Genomic DNA, 24,164 nt, shown 5'->3' with positions numbered 1-24,164 from the left:
TGGACTAAAATGTAATCACACCATGTGGATTACATCTGGCTTGACTTCTGTAATTGTAACACACATCTTAATAGCTTTCAAATAATTTCAAAGTAAAGCTATCTGTCTTTCTCTCTTTTACTTTCGGCTTCTTTTCTTGTTTCCGGGGAGCACTGGTCCCAAACTGTCTATCGTCTCCAACACAAGCCAAACTGTTCATAAAACAGCTAATCGTCTTTCTACAGTTGAAAAAAGCAACTGAAGAGAAAACACAAAGTGAGAGATAAATGGACATGAAAAGTTGTTTTAATTTGTAACATTTTACAAGATGTTTTTGAGAACTGGTGTGTTACCAGCATGACACATTACATGATTTGGCCAGTTCCCTTTGGTTTCAGGCAGTAAATTGAAACTGCACTTTATTACAGTTAGAATAGAAGGTCGATCCCACTCGCATGTCTGTACACTAAATATGTAACTAGCGCCTGTTAGCTTAGCTTAGCATAAAGCTAAGCGGTGTTGATCTTTCTAACCTCTTGCAAGAAATCAGTGTATTTTCCAAGATGTCAAACTATTCCTTTAACCTCTGATAATTCAGGAATTAACATGACAGCTCTCAGAAGAGCAGCTCTCAGGTCTTATTCATTCATTCATTTACATTCTTACACTGCTTGGACTCGGTCCAATGAAGTCTTCTGACAAAATATGATTTAAAAGGTGTTCATAACCCTAAAAGTTTACACTTAATCCCACACCTTGCGTAAAAAGGCTTTTCATGGAGGATTAAGGTTGTGAAACAGTACACAACATACAGAGGCAGCTTGGGTGTCTTAAATGTAAAGTAAATGGCATTATAGCCTCCAACACTGCACATAAACATAAACAACAACGATTATTTTTGGTTTTCATTCAAAGGTCCCTCATGATTAAAGTGATAGATAATAACAAATTATTGTAGAAAGATCTGCTGCATATAAACCTATATAAAATGTCAATATACTTCATGCTACATGTCATCGTACACTTTGATTCTGAACACAGTAAATGTTAATTTTACACGTCAACAGTGGAAATAACAGGGAAGGCTGCTACGCATATTTTCCCATGTAAAATTAATAAAGCAGTAAACTACATATTGTTTTTTTCCCTGCTCTACAGTGTATATGCACAAATAACAGTCCATTAAATGAAACCTTGATTTCAAATATTGCCCGTGTCTACAACTACTGTACAGTCATATGTTAGGCTATAGTCTCATTCATTATATTTCAATTAGCATGGAAATTGAACTTTAAAATTTATAGAACGGTTACAAATTGTTTATTGCTTTGCTAAGCAATTTCCTAGTCTAAATTGCACCACGGCTATACATACATTTTGGTTCTGCAGCAGCCCGTGACAGGTCAATTACAATTCCTTATCATCCAATAATCTCATTGGCTTTGTTATATGGCTAGTTGTTTCCCAAAGAAGATGTCTGGAAATTAAAAAACAACATACAGTATCTTCTGGATTTTTAAGGTGTATCAAAGCCCACTGCTCTTTAAAACTAAAAAAAACAAATTGATCTGCTGTCATCAACCTTTTTGAAGTCTGTCTACAGGGAAATAAAACATAAAAAGGCAAATATCTGGAGCAGGGTCACCTTTCAAGAATAAAGTTTTATCTCTTGTTTCTATCATATCTGTTTAATTATAGATTTTTCTGTAGAAGCACAGACGTTGCATGAGGGTTGTTGGTGTTTAAGCTCTCAGCACATCTTAACACTGCACCATGTTTTTTTTAAATGAAGATAGCTTCAGCTTGTTTTCCTGCACCTAATGTCACTGTTTAAATTGGTTTTCAAGAACTACTTTCATCTTCTTGGCCGAGACGAAATCTTATCTGTTTGTCTTTACATAAATTTGTCATGGCAGGATGAACCTGTCCATGGAGTGAGACAATTTGCTGTTGATCCGCTATTGATCCTCCACCAACTGCCCTCTGTGCTTGTACCAACCAGTGCTTCTGTGTTGGCCTTGAGGTTTCTGTGCATCAGTTACATTATGATAATTAAAGGATAAAGCATATATAATCAAGGACTCATGCAAAAAAAGCATATATCGGGATGAGCCTCTGACAGCTTTCCAGATAAATGTGATTTTTACATGAATCATTTCAAACACTGAAAGCAAACATGTGAGAGACAATACACACTGTTTTGTGTAAGTCCTCGTTTTCCATGTATCTCTACAACAGAGGAGGTGAAAGCAAAGTTATTACAATTCATAGAGTGACAGTAGTTGGATTTATGGGAAATACACCAGGTTGAAATATACCAGAATTATCCTTTATATTAACTAATTAAATGCAGTCTTATTTAGATATATGCAACATGGGAACACAAAATGAAACAAATTAATAGCAATAAGGCAGAACCAAAACTTTAGATAATAATACAGGACCTGTCTTTGTTGATATTGTGGTTTAGTTTTGCTTATTTTCAGTCAAGGAAAGATGATGGTTCAGTATTGTCCACCAAATTCAGTGGGTCTTATCAGTGTCATAAAACTGTTGGATGGATAAGCCTTGTGGAATGGCAGCTGAGCTAAAAATCTTTGGTTGCTGTTTCCAAAAATATTTGTAGTTGCAGATGATCCATTAAGTCTGGCTGTACCACTGACATTTTCAGCTGCACAGGAGGGTTCAGCATGTTCTTAGAGATAGGAGGTGTACAGCTGATCAGCCATCAAAGAGTATGTGTTATAGGAAGACAGCTGGTTCCTCTGCTGACAGGGTGAATTAGTTTTGCTGGATGGACGGTTGCTGTGGTGTGCAGTTTTTGAGGCGGGAACAGGTGGCAAGACGGTTCCCCTCCCAGTAACCGGCGTCCTGGCCGTCGTGACAGCGACACTTGGTGCAGGAGTCGACCCAGACGGGCTCTCCCGCAGGAATCACCTGACTGCGTGAGGAGTCCACGTAGCAGTTTGGACCTGGAGGGAGACGAGCAACAGAGGTAAGTGCAGTCAGCCAGAAGAGATACAACAAACAAGCATTTGAATGGAACATCATTAAGAAAGCAAGATGACAGGATGGTGCCTAAATTACTACTCTTAGAAAACTTACATTTGAGAAGATAAATGTCCTGTTCTATCAGTAAGAAGCCTTCAATGTTTTTCAACTTGCTTTTACTTTCTATTCTCCATCACTTTTTTCCACAACTTACCCTCCTTGCATTCAGGGCAACATTTCCCTGGCTCATAGACAGGGTTGACACATGGTGGAGGGGCACAGTCTGCAACTAGACAGCGGGCGATGCCATCACTGTCACAAGTGCACTGCTCACATTCTGATGGCTGGGAAAAAGGCACAGCACAGTGAGACTCATGCATGGATCATTATATCATTTCTTCATGATGTACATATAGGAGTTTATCACTGATAATAAGTAGACAAAAAGCACATCAGTGTCAGAACTGTTCACCAAGCCCTCCTCATGCCATCTCAAAAGGGGGCGCCATTTACCTCAGATTCCTTACTCTATACTCAAGTTACATACCAACATACTATCATGTGGCTCAGAGAGTTTTAGAGGGATACACCTAAAAAAGATTTATGATCATTTAATTGTAAACATATGTTTAGGAGAATTTGTCTCATGTATAAGTTTCATTTTGTACATAGCTACACATGTGAATATGATAGGGAGCTGTGGTTGCAGAACAGGGTGGAACCTGCATGAAACAGACCAAAAAATCCAAAGTGTAAACATCAACAAGACTTAGCTGGTGCTCACATTGGCAGAGTTTCCTCTTACCAAGCCTTAGTTCTCTGAAATTGTCTTCCTGTTTAAATTCGAGTGCATCTGAAACTCTGCTCTCTGCTAAAAAATTTAAACTCTAATATTGATTCCCCTCTGTCTGGATATTCAACATGGTTTTAACGGCCATGTTGTTCTTCCTGATAATTTGTGGTGTTCCGAATATTTGTTTTTTATAGCTTTGCAGTGACATTTGAAATATTTCTAAAAAATGATTTGACAGAAGTACCTTCAAAAATGCAGTTTTTTTTAAATAGTGCAGATCGACAATTAGGGATTTAGTGGCCTCTGTTTAAACCAGAGCAGCCTACATAATTCTGCTCTTGAACCTGTAGAGGTGAAAGTGTTAAGTATGCTATTTCACAAGGAATAAATTTGATTTATTCTGTTTTTTCTTGGGACCTCTTAACCCAATGATGTTGTGTAAGATACTGTGTAGATTTTTTGTGTCTACATTCTGATTCCATATGACAGAAGACAACTGAAGACAATCTATAAGATCTTGTAGCTCCCACCCCTCACTGGAGGCCATTACTGCCTATTCACATATTTGCAGGCCATCATGTGCCATCACTTTCAGCCTCACCTGGAAGTTCTGCCCCAGCTCGTACACCACTCCTCGGTACTCACAGCCGATCTTCTCGCACCTGGGGCAGCAGTCGGTGGGGTAGTGGCTGACATGGATGCACGCAGCCGGGAGAGAGGTGCACTCGGTGCGGGCACACGCGGAGCCCTCAGCGGTGCACTCACACTGGGTGCAGTGATCGGAGTCCAGAAAATACCATTCCCCGACGTAGTATATGCTGCCGTTGGCCTCGCAGGTGCTCTCCTGCTGTCCGGCGACCGAGAAGCCAAACCCGGCCTGTGCGCAAAGCAGGAGTGCCAAAACGGCCGTGCGTATCCTGCGCTCCAAACAGAGGCGCTCACTTAAAACCTTTACCATGATTTCTCTGATGATTCACCTTCTCCAAAACAAAAAAAAGATGACCGTGAAACGGAATGAAGCATCCACTGCAGTCCAGCTGGGATTTGTTCACAATAGTGTAATAGTTTTTTACATTGTTGCTTAGCGCAAATCCTTGACATTTGATTACCTCCTGCTTCCACAGCGGTCTGCGGGGGCTGCGTACTCTACTGCAAGGAGCCCGGAAGGGGATGGAGGTTGGGGGAAATACAAGAGGGAAAGTTATATAGACTGCCCGATGGAGAGTTCACACGCCAGTCTCGGCTGAAGTCGGCCCTCCCATAGTTTAACATTTTTAAGTATTTTAACGATTTTAAAGGTGTGTCATTACACTTTATGACGAATACGTATTTGGTTTTATTTTCTATATTTCTATACATGTATTTTAATAAAACATTCGTAAATTCGAATAAATGGGAAAACTAGCGATCTCGCGATATCTGCCCTTAGCAACTGGAATGTTTACCCTGGAAACCACAGCCTTGCTAGATTCAAGACACCAGTTCAGGTGAGCGTTTGTGCCTCTGTAGCAGCACAGTATACGCGTTTTACCTAATGTTTGCAATGTCTTACACGAGCAGTTTTATCATTTAATCGTTCAAGTGTTAAAATGTTCTGTGAACACTTCATGTTGGTTAAATAACTTGCTAAGCTGTCCCGAGAAGACGTTGAAGTAGCTTATCAGTTAGCTAACGTTAGCTACCAGCTGCCAGTTGTTGTGGACAATGCTGATTAAGTTAGAAGTCAGAGAAACCTGGCAGTATATGTAGTTTTATTCCAACAACCTCATCCATGCACTAAATTACTGTACATTAATGTTAACAAGTGCTGAAGGAAGTATTCACAGCCTGTACTTAAGTAAAAAAGAAAAGGTACAATATTTGTCCCTAAAATGTATTAAAGTAGAAGCGGCATAAAATCTTAATATTCATGTAAAGTTCCTCTAAATTGTACTTATAGTATTTCAGTGAATGCACTACATTTTACCACTTTATTTTCTTGTGTTACTTCCCATTCCTTCATGCTTAGATTGCCATTCATATGCAGTCTCCCGATGAAAGCCAGTTCTGGTTCCACGGCCCGTCCCTGTGGAGCCTGATTGCTGAATATGTTCCTGGGTCAGAGCTACCAAAGATCCGTGCAGCACTGGGCCACTCCTTGGTTGACATGTACACAGACAGGCACACTGAGGTGAGAGGGTTTTGTTATGACTGCAGTATTTCTGATTTCTTCTCCTAGAATTTAGCTGCATACAGCACTTGGCTTTTTTAGTTGGAACATTTCTCCTCAGCTGTTTCATCATTCATGTTTGTCACACTTAGTGTTTTATTCTTTCAAAGAATCCAGACACTGGCTCTGTTTTTCGTAGGGATTCCACAAGAATACCACCACAACATTTACAAGAATTTCCTTTTGAGTAGGCTGAATAAAAAAAAAATTGCTCAGCTAAGCATTCCTGGCTAAACAATTTAAGAACTGTGGTTTAAGGTTCTGTAAGTAGGTTAGTTTGGCTGCATACACTCATTAATTACAATTCCCAGACTCTCTAATAAAAATGAAATGTGGGTTTGCTGGCTCTGTGCCGCTGCAAAGTCCATGTGAGCCAGACAGACATCAATATTTATTCAAGGCCAACTAAACTCTCGGCCCCAAAGCCCCTAGCACTCAGCTCAAAGTGACCTCACTAAAGACAGACTTCAACAGTCAGTGAGAAGAAATACCCAACTAAGGTGGAATGGCACACATCTCACAAAACAGGCCAAGTCAGGGTCAAGACTAGGGTGTTAAATAGAATTTGAAGAGAAAAGATTTTTTTAGAGAGAGAGCTCATTATGTGGAACAAAGACATACCAAAGAAAAACAGGGTGACTCATTCAATTTCATAAATCATGAATGAAAACTGAATTCAGTAAGTGCCGTAACTTGTGTAGTTCAGTGCTATACTCACACATCGCCTATGTTAAATGCAACTCAGGCTGCCACAAATGTTTATTTTCCTTGTGAATTAATGCAAAGTTCTTTTTCTTGATTAATCATTTCATCTATAAAAAGTTAGACAATATTCAGAAATACCCATCACAAATTCCAAGAGCCCAAAGTCATGTAATCAAATGTCTTGTTTTTCTCACAAAGTGCAAAAACCCCACGTCTCACCTTCTAGCACGAATCTCGCTTTCGCCTCTGCCGCCCTCTCTCTTTTTCTCCTGTTTGGTGTTTAAATCTCTCCATCTGTACATGTCATCAGCTCTCTCTCTGCAGTGCACTAACAGGCCAGAAAAACACTGTCTCAGCTGTCAAGCTGCTCTATGCACATGCTGACCACATACTAATTTAACAACAGTTAACATGCAACAGCTACAAAACATTTTAAGGCTACTTTTCACATGGAAACCGGAAAGATTCCTCACACACACACACACTGGCGTGCAAATGCACTCCAGGACTCAGACATACTCAACTGACAATTGAATAATCAACCTAAATGTCTTTTTACATCACAAAAAATGTGTTTAAAGCACTGTTCAAAGAAGCACTGAAGCAAAAATCAAACCAGAATGATGCAGAATAATTCAACTCACATACAGACACACTCCCTTCTGCACACACATACACACCCACACATACACAGAGAGGCCCAGTGAGCTTAGTGAGTCAGGGGGTCGGTATAACAGGGTTAAAGAGGCTAATCCTCAACTGTTGATAAGACCGTTAGCAACACATATTCTCAGACTCAATTGTGTGTGCATGTGTGTATCAGTTTGAGGGAGAACATGTGTGTATGTGTGTGCCTACGTGTATTACGTGTCTGTGTGTGTGTGTGTGTGTGCGCGTTCGTGTGTGTGAGTCTGAGTATTGCTCTGATATTTCCTCACTTACAGTTGAGCGTATGCAGTGGCTCAATGTAAAGCCCCCAGACGGAAAGAAAGACTTAGGCTGAGGGCTTTGAGAAGTTTCCTGGGAAAAAAACAAAGCACAGAGCTTCTTATACAACTCTCAGACTAGTGCATGCAGCTTTGCTTCATTTAATACACTCACCGAGCACTTTATTAGGAACACCTTACTGGGTAGGGCCTTCCTTTGCTCTCAGAGCTGGATTCACAATGATGTTGGAAACATTCCTTTGAGATTCTGCTCCATGTTGACATGACTGCATCACATCATTTCTGCACGTTTGTCAGCTGCACATTATTTCTGCCATTCTCCTTTCTATCACATCCCAAACGTGTTCTATTGGGTTCAGATCTGGTTACTGGAGAGGCTGTTGAAGTACACTGAATTCACTGTCATGTTCATGAAACCAGTTAGAGACGACTTTTGCTCGCTGACATGGTGCATTATCATGCTGGAAGTAGCCATGAGAAGATTCTAAATTATGTCCATAAAGGGATGCACATGGACGCTTTCATCAGCAGAAATGCCGCTCACTGGATGGTTTTTGTTTTTTTACACAATTCTCAGTGAACTCTAGAGACTGTGAAAATCCCAGGAGGTCAGCAGTTTCAAAAACAAACCAGTGTGTCTGGCACCAAAAATCATGCCACAGTCAAAGTCACAGAGATCCCATTTTTTCCTCAGTCTGATGTTTGATATGAACATTAACTGAAGCTCTTGACCTGTATCTGCATGATTTAATATGCTGTGCAGTTGCCACATGATTAGCTGATTGGATAATTGCATAAAAAAGCAGGTGTACAGATGTTCCTAATACAGTGGTCGCTGAGTGTACATTTACTGTGTGGTGGATTGCTTTTTTTTCTCTTTTTTATGTGTCTATGTCTTTCTAGCTCTGTGTCTTTCTCATCCTTTTTTTTCTCTCCTCTGTCCCACGTAATGAATTCTATCCCTCAATAAGCCACTGTGAAAAGTAATAGTTGATCTGTAGGAGGCTCCTCCATTCCTCAGCACTGCCATTCCTCCCTCCATCAAGGTCACCATTGTCTACGGCGGTTAGATCAGAGGGAATATTAGCCGCTTTTTTCAAGTTTCCTTTCAAGGCCAATCTCTCTATACCTCCCTCTAAGCTCTCACTCTTTCTCTCTATGCTGAATGAAAATGAGCAGTGTAAGTTAAATGTATTCTAAAACCCATTTTAAATAATTCAACCTAATAGCTCCTGGTAGGTTTTTTAACTGACAGGTTTCAACAGCGCTCCCTTAAAATACCTCATGGAGGAGATCAACAGTCTCATGGCAGAGGGAGGGGAGAGAGAAAAAAAATCCAGGAACGACTCGTTAACCAGTGAGCCTTGAATCATGTAACATAAACACCCGAAAGACAGACCGAGGAAATCAGTGTGAGTGAAAAGGACTGTGCGTGTGTCAGTATGTGTGTGTGCAATATATAATGTAAATGCAGGTATGTGAGCAAACACACACACACATGGAGACACATGAGAAGACCAAAAGCAGTGTGTTGAGTATCCTCCTGTGTATTCCTTTGAAGTGAAGTTTTTGACTGCGACATGACAGAAATGATTGACAGGTAACAGGTGTGCGCGTGATAATGGTATCCAGACCTGTATTATGCTCACAGGCATTCTTGCACAGGTTTTTTTTTCACATTTTCTCTTTTTTTAGCCTACAAATGATTTTCTTTTCTTTTCAAAATGTCCTTTGGCTCTTACATTACAGTTAAATTTGATTCTACAACACAGGTGTGTACTCACATGCAGAAAAGAAACTGCAGAGTATGGTCCTGGATGCTCAGCCCTTCATCCAGCTCAGCACAGAGGAAGTCACGCATAAAGACTGACTTTTTCACTTTTTTTTTTAACAAACCCTAAATCTGTGGTAATCCTAGCAAAATTACAAAGACTAAAAAGCTGCCTGGTCCTGCAGCACACAGGGCTGTTTGTCTAGTGTCGACCAAAAGCTGACTGTGTTCAGTCTCTGCCACATGTAGTGAGTGTTCCTCAGATGCAGACATGATATATTGTGAAAGCATGAGAACATGGTGTGACATTGTTTTCTGTTTTCAGAAAGTCTCACCCAGATTTTATGCCCTGGTATTGCTTCCTGTTCCAAGAAGATAATGTTCACAGCAGTTTACAGTAAACAAGGTCCTCTTGCGACAGCCCTGAAAATGTTTTCAATAACAGAAAGTTAAGAAAAAAGTACTCTGGGTGGTATTATTTAAATTTTTATTCAGATTTCTTTTTTATCACTGACATACCTGTCATATATATACCATCTATATATCACATTTTGAATCAAAATGAGGGAAAGTGCTAGTATCCTTATACTAACTAGTTAGCCTAGAATCAGGCCATTTCGTTTTTCATCCACTCCTCTTAAAAATGCCTCACAATTCTCTAAGTACAAACAGTGTTGTGTTGCTCTAATGCATGAGAAATAGGCCCTACACCTATTTTACCTGCACCACTGAGTATGCACTGCATTGTTACACTTCCAGTATAATTGCTTTTTCACAGATTATAGTATATTTATATTTATATATTTTGGACTCTCTGTGACTAGGAAAAAATAAGATAATCCTCCCCTGGCTCCCCTCAGACATGAAAAGTCCTGATATCATCCTCAGTCAGTCAGGGAGGCTGTCAGCAGTGTCACTGGTGTCTAGCTCACTGCTTGCAACATATTGCAGGTGGACTGTCCCCTCTGCTTCAAAGGAGAAGTTCACGAAATCATTTTCCGCTTTGAGAATGTTTTCATTATCGATAAAATCATATGTCGCGGTATCGTGAACTTCCAGCTTCAAATATATCACCTGGGCTTTGGCCTTGACTATGCAGCACTAGAATTCAGACAGTCTGTAGAACACATGTTGGAGCGGTGTTTGTGTATAACCTCTGGCTGTCTTCACTAACTGTGGTGACTTCTGCAGGCAGAGAGGTGGCACAAGATGTGGCAGGAGAGCCAGCGAGATGGAAACCATGGCAGCAGGGCAGGCACCCCACTCCCACGTCAGCAGGGCTCCCCCCTGGCTGACCCCCCTGTAGTCAAAGAGCTGGTGAGAGCTGAGGTCAAGATGTTACTGCAGACTCTCAGAGAGAGAGTCAGCAGGGCAGGGAGGTAGGTGTCACATCTCCCACGCTTAAATCCACTCTATTCTACATTATTAGTGAATTACTAAAAGGCTATCTTTTTTTTTTTTTCCAACATAATGGATTTAACTTATTTATACTTGTAAAGCAGCAGTACTATATCCAGTAATGTAAGGATTGTAAATATAGAGACCCATAATGCATACAACAAAATTAAAGATAGTCCATTGAAGAAAAAGACAAAGACAGATGATAATCCATGTTTCATAAAAAGCTCACTACCACACCACACTCTCCACAACTCTAATATATTGTCTGTGCAGCTTTTGGAGGCGTTATGGTAGCTTAAATTAACTTAACTAATTAGTAAGTTCAACATTTTGCAAACTAAATACGCGTACTGCATTCAGCATACTGCATCTATCCCCAGTTTTATTCCAAAGCATATTATACTCTCTTGAGAACTTTACACTGTCACATACAGGTTGTCAGTCAGTCATCTCCCAGTCATTAGTTGAACTTTGTGACAGCTGACAAGATAGCGGAAATTGAATTTTTCAACTAAGGGGTATTTGCTTATATTTCTCTTTGCAATATTCTGTTTGAATTAAAATTCAGACTAAATGTTTGACAGCTGCAGTCTTGATAAGGCAGTTTAGTTCCACATGTATAAACAGCAGTAAGAGTTGACATTTGCATGATTTATTGCTCTATAAATGCAATTTCTCTGTTGATCTAATTTGTTAGTGTGAGAGAATTTTCAGGGCTTTAAAGCGAGCACAAGACTTTTTCACAAGCCAAGAGATGGGATGGGCAAGTAGGTTAAGACCCTGTTCTCACACTCTATGTCATTTTCACAAAGAGTGCCATAAAATGCTATATTGTGTTTCCATGTCAGTTACAAATGGGATGGGAAAGCAACGGAACAATGGTTTTCGGCGTAGGGATGCTGCAAACCGATTTGGGAACTGTGGAACAATAGGACAATTATAGGAGGGAGACATCCATGCATTCCACACTAAATGTCAACAAACACTAGTCTACATTTTAAGGTTGCTGCCAGCTTTACTGGATTAAAGATGTGTTTTGACCTTAAAGGGGCACATAAACACTCATCTTAAAAATAAAAATACATCTTAAAAATGTGTACAAAAATATAGAGTAAAACTGACCTCATGGGGCAACATCAATGAAGCTTGGAACTCTGTGTCGGGTTTTTATGAGGCACAGTCATCAAGGAGTTATAAGCTCCTCAAGAAGCGGCAATAAAACTTTCTAATTGCTGTTTGGCTTTTAATTTCTACGGCTTATCATACAACTCAGGTCAGAGATGAGCTTGTAGCAATTTGCAATTTAATGACATGTATTAAAATATTCTGAAGAATGTCATAAAAACTGTTGGCGAGATAATATTCATTAGTAACACTGCCCGTCCTTACACATCCTGATATTATAATTTAATAACTTAGATTATGTTTAAAGTGTGTGAGAGTCTGTATATGTATATGAGCTGGTAACTATCCCAGCAACTGCTTCGCTGCTGCCAGGAATGTTGCTCCGTGTCACCTCTCTGGTTTTGCTGAGGCCCTTTAAGAGAGAGGACAACTTAAGATGGATTGTTCTCTGTTTTTGTGACAAACCATTTATTGCCTGTCAATTTGTCGACTTCCTTTTTATTGTGATTTTTTCTTTTTCTCTGTGTCCATTGATGTTGTGTTGTTAAGCTAAAAGCTGGTTTCAGTGGTTTGGGTTGTGTGTGTGTGTGTGTGTATTTGTATGTGTATGTGTGTTCTTGCTATTCCCAACCACTGGTCTAACAGATTTGAGCCATGCTGACCTACAGGGGTGTCTTTAATGTTGGGACAGCAGCAAGGCCTGATATTTAAGCTGACAATCCAATGTCTGTAAGGCCACAGGTCTGAAGCCTGTAACAGCACTGTGTCTTATTAAAGTGCCACTGAGCAAGACACGAACTGAAGCCTCACTTGCTCACACATCACAAGTCACTCTTGTAAAGTGTTCCGGCTCGGATGTAAATGGATTACAAAAAGTCCCATTCAGCGGGAGAAATGTAGCCCTTTGTTATTGGCTGCATGGGAACAATGCCAAGAAAAGTATTGGTGCCACATAGGCTGTGCCAGCACAAATCGCTTTTTCTCTTTGAAGTTGGCTTCGTTATACTTGTTGATCTTGATGCATGGTACTGCGTGTGTGTGTTTCTGCGTGTATGTGTGTGTGTGACTTTCAGGTCTTTGATCATTCAATTAGGCTAAGTCTCAAGTGTATATCAGCTAAATGGCTTTCAGGACTAAAACTGAACACACTTCCTCGTAATAGCACTTTCGCTTAATAATGCTCCTCAACCCTCTGTTTGTCAATTTAGTTCAATTTAATATGCTTTGTTGGCGTGGAAATTGAGAAAATATTGCCAAAACATCAACAGAGACAGTCTCTGTCTCATATTCTCTGCCGGAAATTATTTTCTGTGTGTGTGTGCATGTGTGCGTGCACGTTATTTTAAACCTAATTTACCAGACCTGTTAGCCGAGAACACTCTCCTGTATTTGCAGCAAAGACCTAATGCAGCTGATTTAAGTGAGGCCACATCAACAGGAGTAGCTGAGTGCTGAGGAGGGCAGCAATCTCATCCCCATTTCTCAGCCCCAGATTTTTACTGTGATTCGAACCATTTGTATGAGGGCGTGGGGTGGGTGTGTACCTTGTAAAAGTCAACTGATTTATCTTATTGGCCTCCTCCTGTGTGGTCTTGATGTCCCAGCCATCCACCCACACACACACGCACACCTCCATGTCATTGTCTGAGTGGCTACATATGCATTCCCCCTCATACAAAGACTATAAAATTAAAAAGCAGAGCTGACTAGGCGGTCACCCCTCCTGCAGCTTTGTACACCAGAGGATGGCTTCTTTTTCTCCCAAAGATAATTCAGAAAATTCATGTCCTTGCTGTCAATCCTTTTTTTCCCTCTGAAATGTATTTTTCTTTGTGTCATTTCTGACCATGAGCTGTCTCTTCTTGAGCCCAGTTGTGATACTAGAGCTCTGGCAAATGCACAAGTTATATAGTCTTTATTGAGCTTAAAACACCAACAGATCATCCTGCATTAGGCAAGAGTGTGACTTCTGTTCAGAATGTGTTCAGTAATTTAATTCAGTGCTATACAGATGATCAACAAGCTGATAATAAGACACTGCACATCTTGTAGTGTAAAACAATTACAGACTATTGCACATGAAAAACAGAAATAAAACATTAAATTAAAAGATTTAACACTTTCAGGCTATGCACATTCTTTAGCATAGCAGAAAGCGTATTACATGAACACTGAAAGAGCTGCAGATACAGTAAACGGACTTGTGTGACAATTCGATCTTTGTGCTGTTGTTGCTATAGAGATGGTGAGGAGCTCCTGTTTCGCTACAAACCTGAGACTGTGAACTATGCCCTCAGTCACCTTGAAATCTGTTACACTAACTGTAACAACCCTGGAGATACTGATAATGAAAGCAGGTTGGTAACACTGGTAAAACAAAACCTGAATATTTTTCATCATAAATAAAATCTTCTACTCTTCTATTTTTCTCACTTTTTTAATCTCCTCTCCTTCAGACCCAGCTCTCACTGTTCGGTCCAGTCCAACGCTGAAGACGAGATTGAGGCAGTAAGAGACAAGCTGAATGTCACAGACATTGATGAAGTGGTGGACCGCCTTAAGTAAGTTGCATACAGCAGTGGTTTCCTAAGTAATGTCTTTTGCAGCACCTTGTCACTGGTTATATGACATGAGTTGTGAGCAATTCCATCTGTGAACAGAGATTTTCCTGTCTCACACTTTTCCATGTGAGGGACGCTTTAAAGCAGCTATTATCAATGTTTTCATAATAATAGTGTCTTAAATGACAGTGTGTCGATATGAAAGGGGTTGGTTTGTACTGTAGTGATGAACCTACAGACAATTATCACCTGAATCTACAGTTCTCCTCAGTTTTATGGAGCTTCATAATGAGTTTCAGCTCATTGTTTAGTTGTCTGGACCGCAACTTTACTGTTTTGGTTCACTCTCGCTGCTCTCTTAGTGTTGTTTTTTGGCCACAGCGGGCAGCTGTTTTCAGGGAAAAAACTTTAAAAACCCACAGTACGCTAATGCTCACGGACAGACGCCGTTAGAGACTAGCTGGTGAAAACAGTGGACCATTTAGCAACTAAAGAGCCAAATCTCAGGAGCTGGGGAAAAATCAAAGCTAAAAGAGACTGAATATTGAACTTACATTCATCTGGCCAGAAACACAACCAAATGGATGATAATGCTGCTTTTAACTGCTATTTATGCGTTTTTTCTTGACATTCACATGTGCTTTGTAAGTAAGTTCCTTTGAGCTGTCTCCTTTTCCCCATTTTTTCCCTTAATTCGCCCCCACCACCACTCTCCTCTGTGGCCTCTGTCGCTGCCCTGCCTCCTACACACTCCATCCCTCCTTTCCTTCCTCTACATCCCTCATTTTGAGGCCCACAGGGCAATGCAGTCACTGGGGCTACCTTGGAAGAGAGTCTCCCTCTCTCTCTCCTCCACTCGTTCCCTTTCTCTTCCTTTCTCTCTCTCTCTCTCTCTCTCCCATTTCCTGACTCGACCAGAACAAAAGGCCCCATTGTCAGAAAATGGATCCCAGACAGGACCAGAGCGGGCAGAAGATTCTTTTTCATTTGAAAGAAGTGAATAAAGTCTACTATGGTTATGTAACTAGAGAAGGAGAAAGTGAGGGGGGGGGGAAGAAAAATAGGACACTGTTTCCTCAGTACCTTATGAAAACTACAGTGGATAAACTCTGAGGAGATGCCAAGTCCACCTTGTTGTCACCACCTTAGTTGTGCTATTGGATTTTGCCCTTTTGCGTAGAAACCTACTGCTGTGTGCCCTTACAGCATTTTGAAAATAACATATAGTGCATACTTATCTCCGATTTAACCACTGCACGCAATCTCTAACATGCAACGTTTTGTAAAATTCACATGCTACTGTTGAAATTGGTCATATTCGTAAAATGAGGATATTAAATGTTAGATATGTGGATACATTTTAATGCATTTAAGACAATGCACAGCCATTATTAAAAGAAGCTCCAGCTTTTAACTAAGGTGTTTAGCCGTGCATGCCTGTTGTGACTGTCAAACGCATAGTTTCCACTTTGACCTAGATTTTTTTGGGCTCAACTGTGTTTTTCAATGAAAGACAACTGGAGCACTGATGATAAACATCAATGCTGTTTTCTATTTATCTATCCAGGTCTTTCCTAATGGAGGAATGTGATGTGCTGAAAAGACTGATAAAGCATTTAAAGGTAAGAAGAAAAGGATGGAAAACAGCCACCTGTCAAATTAATCTTTAATCTTCTTTGATTTTCAGCTGCCAGTGCAATAGTGATCCAAATCCTAAAATTATTTATGGGAAACCAGGCCAAAATCAAAGTACTGATTTGGTGTATTGAGCTGTAAGACGATTCTACAGTCAGAATCCATACAGTACAACCTGAGTAATGAAGCTACAGTTGTACCTGAAACTCTGGATATTGTATGTACAGTGTGATTCTTTGGGCAGAATTTATGTACTGAACTTCTTAAATCCTGATTTAACCCTTAAGTCTATCTTGTGCATCACTGTATAAAAATTATCCCCCCAAAACTTCTTTTTTACTAGAAAGAAGAAAAATTTTACTAGAATTTGAACAATGTTTACCCAGACAACATAATTTCCATTTGTTTGATGCTCTGTGTTCAATTATTACGCTATACATAAAAACAAAACTGGTAAATAATGGTGATTATTTCCATTAAAAAGATACAGGGGCACTCTTTTTCCCAAATCACAGCCATTCTTTTTGTCTTGAGTTTGAATCCCTCTTTGGTCTCTCACAGGTAGATCTGCTAACTCTCTATTGGCACTGAAACCCTGCCAAGGCGTCCATTTACACACTCTCATACACACACAAACACAAACTTGCATGCACACACAGGAAGCCTGCAAGGGCTCAGTCTAAGCTTGTTTTTCCATCTGTCTGGCCAAGAGCTTTGTAGTGCTGAGTAAGATCAATCTCCTTCCAATCACTCAAATGGCTTACATTATACATACATACATACATCTAGACACATGCACAGATAGACAAAGAAACACACATGCATGCCTACAATCTGGTTACACTGTCATGCTTGTCTGGCATTATGAGAGAAACAGAGAGTAAGTAGAGTTAGTTAGAGAGGCCAGATGTAGGACTTTTTCTGCAGACCAGATGTGAGAGTTATCTCACTGTACCCTCTGTGTGTGTGTGTGTGTGTGTGTGTGTGTGTGTGTGTGTGTGTGCAACTGTCTGTTAATGTTACATCGCCAGTTTGTCTGGAAACAAAAAAGCTGAAAAATTCAAATTTCTACATGCACAAAATCAACCGTCTGTACCTCCACCCCCACACCAATGTCCATGTTTTTCAGATGTGTGTGTCAAATGTTGTTCTGACATGAAGATCCCACTGGAAAGATACACTAAGCAACACAGGCACTGTCTGTGGAAAACCTCATCAGGCATTTTTAACATAAGCAAAGTAAAACTGAATGTATGAGAGGGAGGAACAGACACGATCAGAGTTTCTTGACCCAGGGATGTGCTGTTCCAGCCAGCAAGTGGCTGCGGTCTGGTTTGGGAGCAAGTGGGATGAGGCTGTGTCTAAGGTGGTGATGCCAAACTGTGCTCTTATGTCATGAGCTTATTGTTTACTCCCTTTAGTCTCTGCAGCGGTGGATGATTTTGATGCTGTGTGGTGTAAAAGCATCACTGCCGCACTGACTTGGAAGGGAGGACACTGAAACCAGCCCCTGGGATCCTCTGTGTTAGTTTGAACAAAAATCTTAAGGAAGTGTCACTGTCCACAAATATGCTTACTCGTGTTATAGCCTGAGTTCAAGGCTTAGTCTAGCCACACCTGCTGAGACAGTTATACAGGAATGTACCATGGAGGAGGCTTAATAGGAGAGCTGAGGGCATTAAAGCTGTGGTTTGCAGTTCTCACCTTTTCCTACCTAATGACCAAAGCCTCAGTTCTTTTTCTCCTGCCAAGCACAAGGCAAAGAGGGGGCAAATTACTGAACAAAAATGCCTTAAGTCATAGCTCCACTGCTTCAATTTGCCAGTACTGAAATGTGTTTGAAGGAGAAAAGGAATTTAGATTCTGATCCAAATTTGAGGATTTTATGCAGAGTGAAGACCTAAGCAGGAAAACATTTGAACTTTCCAACTCAAATCACATTGTAGATGATTGTTAACATCTGTTGTGTATTTTTCAAGGCCTGCCATAATTAGCTATATCTTGTGCAGTTTTTGTTCTGTGCTGGTAATTAACTGGAAAATGAGAAGAAAATGTGTTAAATGTCAAAAAAGTTTACCACTAAGCTGTAAACAAGGTACTTGAGCGTCCCATCTACCAACATCATGTTTAACTCAGCTGAGATTTCTATTGATTTACTGTTATTCCATGCAGTTAAATTATCTAGTTTTTAAAAAAGCCATTAACTGGAGCCAAATTAGGCTTTTTGAGGTTGATACGGTTATGATCAAATTGCCTTTTTAGTGCATCATGTAGCAGCCAATCAATTGCTCCTAAACACAACCATAATGACTCATTTTCTCTTAGCAGGAGCGAGGTTCAGCACCAGAAAACAACTCGTAACAACTGCGGTAGTTAAGAGTAACTCATGCAGACTGTTGTGTGTGTGTTGAGTGAAGTCAGTTGATTGAGAAAATTGAAGTCTCCCATCACCCACCTATCATGGCCTCCAAAGTATAGGCTGAACTCACACTGCAGCTTTAATTCACTGTGCAGTTACTGTTAAAAAGTAAATATTCTCCAAATCATTGGAGTGGACACCGCTGGGTGTATTAGAACCACGAGGGCTCTCATCTCTCCTTATTTATTTAATCCTAAGAGCTCTCTCCATCGTTCCTTATCCTTGGCAACATGTTGAGCCTGCTCCCAAGTTAAGGCCATTTTGGCTCATTCATCCCTCAGGCCAAGGGATGAATGAACCTTGGTCTTCAAGGTTTTCTTTTTCCCTGCAAGTCAAAGTCAGTGCAACCTTTGAGATTCGACCTGTGTCCACTCATAGCACATGGCCCAGACATCACAGCAGCCTCTGTCTTATTCACTGATAATATTATTGCTTTTATTTTTCTCTGTATAATTCCAAGGATGTGATCTGGTTAAGCTGTAACACTCATCTCTGTGGAGGACTGATGTCCTATGTGTGTTCTCTAACTGAATGTGGTGCTGCAGGTTTGCCATTCACTATTTTCCATTGAAGGTCATTTAGTGAGCTTACTGCCAATATCCAGATATACCTCTGGAGCTGGTTCACATGAATGCATAAGAGGTTGCCCTTTCAGTTGCTTTTGTTAAAAATAGCACAGATGATGTCAGTCCATGGTTTTGGAAAGTTGCCTGTGTGCTTTCCTAAACACTTCAGTTAGAGTTGTATACACTGTCTGCAGGGAGAGAAGCTATTTTCCCCCCACTTAGTGATAATATTATTAGCTGTGTTTTGTCAGCGCAGGAGCACCACAGCTTTCCTCATACTGTGTTGTTTGCTGTGGGTGGGGATTTTGATGTTCTTGTTTGTTTTAATAGTCTAAACTGAGCAGGGGTGGACGAACGTTGTGTCGTCAAGGCTGCTTGGCAACCTCCAACTTCTGTGTTTTCAGTTTTCAATGGCAGCAGGGTGCAAACCCTACCTCTGTGACTCCCAACTACTTCCGATCCTGCCAGCCTGTAAATCCAAGGCTGCAGGTGTTGACCTGGTATAATCTCATCGTACAGCTAAACAGACTGGTCACAAACAACAACAGAAACTGCAGACAGAGCATCGTTAGCATCGTTCTGCTGCATTACCATAATTTATTATATAATACAGGTCATATAAGAAAGACAAGCAGTCAAAATATAAAGCCTGAACACGTTCACCAAGCCGATAAAACCAGCTTAAATTAGGTTTTCATCATGTTTCCAGTAGGACCGTCAACTAAGATGAAGAAGTCATCAACAGCTGGATTTTGCAGCAGGTCATGATAATCCTTCCTCCCTTGTTTCTGGTTTAGCATCAGCTCAGGGAGATGCTTTGTATGTACACTGTTGTGTCACTGTTGTGTGGATTTGGGTTCTAGAGACTCATGTATAAGAATATTGACAGTAACATCTGAGCTTTCTTAAAATATCAGCAAGTCAGCGCCACAGTAATGGGTTCAAACCCCACATGGACCACAAAGTCTATTTCCGGAGAGTGTGTGTGTGTGTGTGTGTGTGTGTGTTTGTGTGTGTGTTGCTTTACAGTTGTTTAGGATTTCAGTCACTTTGCTGTCAGAGACACCACACATACTTCATCTGCAGCTCTGAAAGACAGCACAGCACTAGAAGGTTTGGGTTTGAATCCCACTGGGAAAATAGACCAAAAATATATGTTTTAGCTGTCAGTCTCCAGGCCCATGGGTATGTTTGGTGGTGTGTGTATGTAAGGGAGAGAGTGTGCGTGCTTGTGTGTGTTTGTTTGTGTAGTGTATTCTATAGTCTGTGGTTGCTATACAGACTCTCCATTAGTGTTTGTGCTGGTGTAAAATGAGGAGAGGAGGCTGCCAGTCATTCATAACAAACACACATGCACACACACTTTTAAATCACACACACACATACACACAAAGTGCTATGGTTTTCACTGCTATGGATATAGATATTTGAGGCCAAATTATGATGGAACACTGCTGCTCAATCGTTTAGTGGTCACACACACACACACACACACATACACACACACACACACATTCCTTTCCTCTTTCTCCCTCTGTTATTTTTATCCTTTTTCCTTGTTCCTTTGGTTTTTCCAAAGGCTTGAGCTTTCTGGGACATGTTTAATACATTTACATTGTACACTCAACCTGTATTATTAAAGTCAGCTCTTTCTCTTCTGTGCTTTGTGTTTCTTGCAGGGAAGTATTAAACAAAAGAGTCAATGTGAATCTGATAAATCAGAACCTACCCTTGCAGGTGAGCCCATATACTGACAATTTGGTGTTTGCTGCCACCTGGTGGTGTAATATTGCTTAGCACATGCTGTGTGAGGAGATTTCTCCATTGCTCATATCCCATTTAGCTCAGATGATAAATTTACTCATGAAATACCCTCCTTTAGCTGGTAAAACCCACTCTAAAACATATGATTTGGCCAAATCTGCGGGGTTTGCCAGTCTAAATGCCATAAAAACAATCATGAGAGCATGAGGGAGCAATCTCTTTTCACATTGTTAGACTTGAATGGAAGTATCTGACAGTGTGTTTCAATTATATTTCACATCATATTTTCAGACTTTTTCAAATCTCAGGTCTGTTTTGTTTGTGTAGAGTTGAGAGAGCTACGAGGAGCTATACAGACGGACTTGGAGCTCTACCCCTCTTCACTTGCTGCTTCACCCCCAGCCTCGCCCTCTCTCCACGTGAAGGAATTGAACAACAGGTTCAGGTTTGGATGTTTTGGTGTTACTGCTAAAACCCCCAGAAAGGCTCTATTTTAAAATTATAATGATAATGCTAATAACGATAACTTTTATTTGTTTAGCACTTAACAGTGTAATTTGTTTTTACGAAGGACATGAAAATAAAAGAAAAAATAAAATGACATAAAAATAAGTATTTCTTTTACATTGTCTTTGTGCAAAGAAATGTTTCTTGATCAGTTTTCCATTCTGACTCTACTCCTCCAGACTGTCAGCAGGACAAAAGGCCTCCGATGAGACTCTGCAAGCCTTAAATGCTACATCAGTCCTTAGACCGCATCCACCTCCTCCTCTGGACCATCCTAAACCCAGGCCACCAGCTGGACCTCCTCGCATTAAGACCACTTCCTCAGTCAAACCAATTCATTTCTCCTCACTGTCCAGGACTAATGGTGAGCATAGAAGCGCATTAGCTTCCAGTAAATTAAGCAAAGTACCGATAAACAACAAGATCACCACTTCCAAGCAAGTAAACAGCCTCTTCACCACTGACCAGATAATGGTGAAGAGTGAAAACCACCTCAGTCTTTCTCCAGAGCAAGATACATCTGGTCTCCACTGCAGGCTCCCAGTTTCTAGTCTAAGTCTCCAAATAAAAACTCAAAGAATCTCACCCATCCATGAAGCCCGTCTGTCATCCCATCGCAGTATTCACAGCCTAAGCAGAGAGTGTGATTCATCACCACAGAGGGAAAGAGAAAGCAGCTCCATCTGGAGGTCAAGAAACATCATTACTACCCCCTCACCTGTTCCAGCTCTCAGCCCTCTAAGTGATGCAGGCAGTTATAGCAACAGTAGTATTGATCATTCTGGGTCAACAACAGGGAAACCAGAGACGCCAGATAGGCAAAAGACAAGTACCTGTGGAGGTGGTTTAGTGTCGGCAACACTCCAAGCAGAAATCAACAGAAGGAAGAGTACCTCTGAGAGTTCTCATTCTTCAGTCATGTCTGAAACTGGGAGCCCTCCTGCAAAAAATGGTGGCAGTAAGAGCAACAGTCGAGTTGATAGAAATAAAAATGGTCATCTTGGGAAGGATGTCACCCAACTGCAAAGCCTTAGTAGCTGCTGTTTGACATATCACTCCTCACAGCATTCAGAGAGCAGTGGTAAACAGGGACAGGCCAAACGCTCTCAGCCAGCATCTATACAGCTAAATGGACAACTCTTTACTTCCCCCAAAAGACCACTTGGGGGCACCACAAGTCAGCCAAAAAGTGTCCAGGAGTTGCAGACAGAGCCAGAGTTTATCAGCAAGTTTTACCACCCAGTTCCTCCTCCAAGAGTGTCAACTTGAAGTCAGCTCCAGACCAAATAGAAAGTGTTTGGCACTGTCTTTTATGAGATAAATGTTTGGGAGTATGATAAACTGATGTTGAGTTTTTTTTTTTGTTTTTTTTTTTTCATTTTGTGTATGTGGAGAAAAAGAAATGGAGTCATGTCACAGCTGGGCCTGGTCCTTGGAGTGTTTTTTTCCATCAAGCATTAACAGAAAACCTGGATTCTTGAATTTCCAACAGAAAACGGCAGTGATTTGAGTGCTTGTAATTGTGCAGTGTCTAATTATTTGATTGAAATATATGTGTCGTTACGACTGTAAACAGTGCAAAACATCATCACTATTTATTGTGACATGACATAGCAGGGAGACTTTTTGTTTGAACACCAGCCTAAATACTTGAGTCCCAGGATGATTATGTGCTCTGGTTTGAAAAGAGTAATAAAGTCAATGTTATATCTGCCCCAACAAAGGGGTGTTCCTATTGACACTTAATTTAATTTGGAGAACAGGGCATGGAAAATTAATAATGGGTTAAAGGGAAATACTTAACAATAGTCCGAAACAAAGTCCAAATACTAAACTGCAACAGCTTCATAATAAAAGTTCTTTCCGCGGTTCTGGATGTCAATCAGTTTTCATTTTTAGTTGGTTTATTACTGTAAATTGAATGCATAATGTATGTTCCGTTTTACCACAAAATCAAATCGGAATCAACGAGCTGAAGTTGAAGTACAGGCTTTTGTTATGAAGTGGTTGTAGAAACGCTGAGTTACCTACTGCAGTGTGAGTTTTACTAAATTGAAGTGCCTCGAGATAACTTCTGTTGTGAATTGGCGCTATATAAATAAAAATTGACTTGACTTGACTTGAAACATCACCGCCCTTGGAAACCCACGACAAAGGGGGCTGCTTTAATCGCTATTTAGGGTGTCGGGTGGATGAAGGTAAGAGAAGGTAAACTAGCCAGTTTTCCGCCATAATCTCAATTCATTTAACGACGTTAGCGGCTAATTAGGCTAACTGTTAGCCTCAGCGTCTTTAGCGTGAACGCTAACGTTAGCTAACAGTAGCATTTGTATCTATCGTGCCCATTTTTAAAACAATTTTGTAATTAATAATTGCATTAATTACATTACAGTTATTTTTAATTTCCTTTAGATGGACTCTTAAATAACATTTCTGTGTGGTAGCTCAGGTAAGCTTAAATTAATTAGCATAATGTTACTGTTTGGACGTTAGTTATTCTAGATATACTAGGGAAGTGTATTACCTTTTTTTTTAACAAGTTTTTGTTATTCTAACAACATGTCATTTCATTTCCTTGTTCCACAGAAGTTTCTCTTTTTTCCATAAAACATGTGGCAGGTTTCTTGCGTTTTTGTCCGAGCGCTTATGAGTAGTTCTTGAGTGTGTTGGTGATTGTCAAGGACCGGGCGACAACTTAATAAAGATGTTTTGTCTAAGTCTGTCCTGAAAGCACATATCCTTCATGGCTAGGTGACTGTCTCACATTGAACAGCAAACATTAAATGATCTA

The 24,164-nt window shown here is 40.4% G+C and overlaps 2 protein-coding genes across 2 annotated transcripts; one reads left to right on the top strand and one right to left on the bottom strand.

Annotated features, from left to right (window-relative positions):
• Positions 1-267: 267 nt before the first annotated feature.
• Positions 268-4,904, bottom strand: zgc:113531 (uncharacterized protein LOC541359 homolog). The gene is made up of 3 exons (XM_018676275.2): positions 4,365-4,904; positions 3,185-3,314; positions 268-2,951 (listed from the first exon to the last, which is right to left on the bottom strand). The coding sequence occupies exons 1-3, from the start codon at positions 4,719-4,721 to the stop codon at positions 2,761-2,763; spliced, it is 678 nt and encodes a 225-aa protein (XP_018531791.1). The 5' UTR covers positions 4,722-4,904; the 3' UTR covers positions 268-2,760.
• Positions 4,905-5,076: 172 nt separating this feature from the next.
• ccdc24 (coiled-coil domain containing 24) lies at positions 5,077-23,843 on the top strand. Its single transcript, XM_018676270.2, has 9 exons — positions 5,077-5,250; positions 5,772-5,933; positions 10,587-10,774; positions 14,162-14,278; positions 14,378-14,482; positions 16,050-16,104; positions 20,782-20,839; positions 21,194-21,311; positions 21,553-23,843. The coding sequence occupies exons 2-9, from the start codon at positions 5,784-5,786 to the stop codon at positions 22,640-22,642; spliced, it is 1,881 nt and encodes a 626-aa protein (XP_018531786.1). The 5' UTR covers positions 5,077-5,250; positions 5,772-5,783; the 3' UTR covers positions 22,643-23,843.
• The last annotated feature ends 321 nt before the right edge of the window (positions 23,844-24,164 follow it).

This window comes from Lates calcarifer, linkage group LG4 (genome assembly GCF_001640805.2).
Source record: "Lates calcarifer isolate ASB-BC8 linkage group LG4, TLL_Latcal_v3, whole genome shotgun sequence".
NCBI lineage: Eukaryota > Metazoa > Chordata > Actinopteri > Centropomidae > Lates > Lates calcarifer.
Note: the sequence above shows the minus strand (reverse complement) of the source record. Positions and strands in the feature narration are given on the sequence as shown.

Excerpts from the sequence above, each read along its gene's own strand:
- zgc:113531 (XM_018676275.2), bottom strand. The coding sequence starts at position 4,721 with ATGGTAAAGGTTTTAAGTGAGCGCCTCTGTTTGGAGCGCAGGATACGC. Across the intron at positions 3,315-4,364 it reads AGCTGGGGCAGAACTTCCAG|CCATCAGAATGTGAGCAGTG; the intron begins GTGAGGCTGAAA and ends CCTTTTTCCCAG. Across the intron at positions 2,952-3,184 it reads TTGCCCTGAATGCAAGGAGG|GTCCAAACTGCTACGTGGAC; the intron begins GTAAGTTGTGGA and ends GTCTCCCTCCAG.
- ccdc24 (XM_018676270.2), top strand. The coding sequence starts at position 5,784 with ATGCAGTCTCCCGATGAAAGCCAGTTCTGGTTCCACGGCCCGTCCCTG. Across the intron at positions 16,105-20,781 it reads GACTGATAAAGCATTTAAAG|GGAAGTATTAAACAAAAGAG; the intron begins GTAAGAAGAAAA and ends TGTTTCTTGCAG. Across the intron at positions 20,840-21,193 it reads ATCAGAACCTACCCTTGCAG|AGTTGAGAGAGCTACGAGGA; the intron begins GTGAGCCCATAT and ends TTGTTTGTGTAG.